This window comes from Pongo pygmaeus, chromosome 16, assembly GCF_028885625.2.
Source record: "Pongo pygmaeus isolate AG05252 chromosome 16, NHGRI_mPonPyg2-v2.0_pri, whole genome shotgun sequence".
NCBI lineage: Eukaryota > Metazoa > Chordata > Mammalia > Primates > Hominidae > Pongo > Pongo pygmaeus.
The window spans coordinates 102,542,442-102,545,517 of NC_072389.2; the positions used below are offsets into that span (position 1 = coordinate 102,542,442).

The 3,076-nt window shown below is 50.1% G+C and overlaps 1 protein-coding gene across 1 annotated transcript; it reads left to right on the top strand.

Moving 5' to 3' along the window:
• Positions 1-381: 381 nt before the first annotated feature.
• Positions 382-2,619, top strand: LOC129014179 (spermatogenesis-associated protein 8). The gene is made up of 3 exons (XM_054451294.1): positions 382-751; positions 1,160-1,266; positions 2,000-2,619. Exons 1-3 carry the CDS (start codon positions 678-680, stop codon positions 2,119-2,121), a joined length of 303 nt encoding a protein of 100 aa, XP_054307269.1. The 5' UTR covers positions 382-677; the 3' UTR covers positions 2,122-2,619.
• Positions 2,620-3,076: the final 457 nt, after the last annotated feature.

The window sequence follows — 3,076 nt, forward strand, 5'->3', positions numbered from 1 at the left end:
TGGTCAGCCGCCCAAAGGCTCCATCTCTGCATCCAGCAGGGGAGCCCCTTGGGGGGTTCCAGAGTCCACCACTGCACACCCGTCACCTTCACCCACTGCCTTGCTGTAGCAAACCTGCAGCCACCCTGTATATTGTATATGTATATTTATCTATTTGTATATAGATATACAATTTCAAGAACCTACTAAAGGAGGAAGCCTCACTGCTGTGCAGCCTGACAGATTATCAAGTGGGCCTCTTTGAATCCCTTTTTGCTTCTAGGAGAGTTGGGAACCATGAGGTGCCCCCCTGCAGACCCCAGAGCTGCTGCCTTCCCCAGGTGTGCAGGAAGTTTGTAGGAGACGGGGACCCTTGGCTGCCCAAGCTGCCACCCCTCCCCCACCCACCCAGTGGCAGTTGCGTCCGTTGGGGCCTCTGGGGCAGCCCACAGGGTTCCGAGCATGTGCTGGCAGTTGCTCTTTAGAGCACTCACTTCACTTCTCCCATGTAGTTCCTGAGTGCAAGACTCTCCTGAAGAAGGGGCTTCTAAAAGGCCAGCCCACGCATCTTGTTCAGACTGGGCTGCTCCATCCCCGCTAAGCCCAGGGATCCACTTGTGTGTCTTTCTGGGATCATTGTCTTTAGTGGCAGCCTGGGCCTCAGGGAAGGAAGGGCATGAGGAGTGGCCCCGGCTGGGATGTCAGGGGCCCAGGAAAACTCCTGTGTCTACCAAGAAATTGCCCCCTCTATTCAGAGGCTGCCTTGTCCTAGGTATCTGATGTCCCGCCCTTGCGGTTTCCAAATCCAGATGTAGGTCTGGCTCCTATTAGGCTACCATTTCTTTGTGGGAAGACAGTTATGAAATTGCAGCATTGCTAAGTCTCTTAATGTGAATTGTCAGAGCCCCTTCAGACCAGTGGCTGGGGCCAGGCACGAGAGGCAGGTGGTAAGGGCAAGAGGAGCAGCCCCTGTGCAGTTGGGCAGGCTGGAAGGGTTGGTGAAAGGAGCTGAAAACACCCCAGATTTCCCAAATGGGCTTGAAGAGATCCCAGCCCTGAGGCACCTCCCACTCAAGCCAGAGATGAGCTTTTCCCAAAATCCAAGTCCATGAGGCTCTCACTCAATGTGGGCTCCTGATGCTGAGGGGACATCCTGACACTCCTGTGTTCTCTCCTGCAGAACTTCGTCGCGACATTTCTCAGAAGCCATGACATGTCCCTGCAGCTGGAGGCCTTTCAAGGGTGGCCCAGGAGGCCTCAAGGGCCTGGTGTGGCCTGCAAAGGAAGGTAAGTAGGTGGCAGGGCTGAGTCTGTGCCTCAAAAGCCAACACTCCAGTTTCCTGACTTCCTCCCTTTTCCATTTCCTGAACCTGGGTGGGTGCTGCCAGGGATGGTGGGAGGGATGAGACAGAGGACCTCATTCATTTATTAGGAGATCCAGAGTCCAGCCTCTCCAGTGCCTTGATTGCTCCCTTCCTCACTCTCAAGTGCTGCTCGTGCATATTTACTCATTGCTCCCTTTTCCTGAGATGGTGCCTATTCTCCTTTAAGAACTGTAAACCAGAGGAGCCTCGGTGATAGCTCAAAGCATAGTCAGCTGCCCACTACTGAGCCTCCTCCCTTTCTGCAGCCTCTGCCCTCTCCAAGCTCACTCTGGCCTTTCTTATCCCAGGTAGCTTCCTGTCCTTTGTCTCTATTTTTGCCTTTGATCGCAACTTCTCTCCTGTTGTTCCTTTGGAATGGCAGCATCATTCTGCAGCTTCTCGGTCAGCATGGGTTACAGGTTTGTGACGACAGCGATGCATGCTGTCCCCAGAGTGGCTGGATGGGCCTTGGACAATCGCTCATGTACCCAAATGTGTTCTCCAGATAATCTTTCCTCTGTGTATACGAAGAGAGAACGTTTAGGGAGCACTGTTCTCCTTCTCACCCATTCTCTCTGTTTTCCTCTCCATCATCTGGGATGTCTTTCTCTGTGTGCCATTCTGCCTCTAATTATCCTGTTTTTCTTTGTTTACAGAGAACAGCTGTTCTCACGGAAGGATCCAAAGGGTTCAAAGGCGAAGGGTGCCATCTGCTTCCCCACTGATTCAGAAGATAAAGAGGAGAAGTGTCCTGTTTCACCCATATTGCTGGTCCTGATTTTTCAATAGTGTCCCTACCCTGAAGCTCTTCCATTGGCCATCATGGAGTTAGCTAACAGCCCAGGGAACTGGTCTCTTTTCCTTTTCCCCTTACCACCTGGAACTCAACTGGAAAGGGCAATCAGCTGGCTCTATATCAGATGCCACCACCTGGTCTTTGAAGTTTCTGTCCTACCGGTGCCACAGCTCCCTCTCCCACTTCTGAACTACCTCCAAGAGAGACCATCCTCAGCAGCCTAGCATGTTATGCTAGTCCTGGAATGCTGTATTCTGGATGTCTACTCAAGGCCAAACCCCAATATTGCCTTTTGTTTCCCTATTCAAGGCCAAGGCTAGGCTCTTTTCATTGTCTCCATTTCTCTTTCTCCAGAGCTCCTATAGGGCAAGACACTGTTTCTCATATATTTCTGGATCCTTGGAGCTTAGCTTGGAGCTTGGCATACATGCCCAGCATGAACTTTTCTGAATAAAATAATTTCAAATCCTGTATACAGGATACTGTTTGTTTTTCGTTTGTTTGTTTGTTTGTTTGTTTTCTGAAATTAGAACTAAAAGCAGCTGAAAGCAAGCTTGGGGGCCATCCTGGCATGCTCAGGGAGAAAAATGAGGGGGATGAGGGCCATGAGACAGGCATGCATGTGTTCAGAAGGGGGTTTAAGGACCAGTGTGCCCACTGGGGCAGAGTTAAGACTCAGCACACACAAGGCTGATCTTGAGGGCACTTCATGAATTTCAGATTCAGGGACTATTATAGATCTTGAAGCAACCTATCATGAGTGATAGTTGTTGCAAAAACACTGGAAAAAGACAAATTTCATCAGACTGTGATCAAAGAGGAATTTCATTCTCTGCCTAGGTAAGACTCCAGGAATTGTTGTGGGAATAGAACTGAGATTTGAAATATTTATCCACCTACTGTCTCTATTGACCTTTATGCTATACTATTCCATTTC

Bases quoted from the DNA above. Each gene is read 5' to 3' on its own strand.
- LOC129014179 (XM_054451294.1), top strand. From the start codon at position 678: ATGTCAGGGGCCCAGGAAAACTCCTGTGTCTACCAAGAAATTGCCCCC. The intron at 752-1,159 runs GTATCTGATGTC...TCTCTCCTGCAG, and splicing joins CAGAGGCTGCCTTGTCCTAG to AACTTCGTCGCGACATTTCT. The intron at 1,267-1,999 runs GTAAGTAGGTGG...CTTTGTTTACAG, and splicing joins GGTGTGGCCTGCAAAGGAAG to AGAACAGCTGTTCTCACGGA.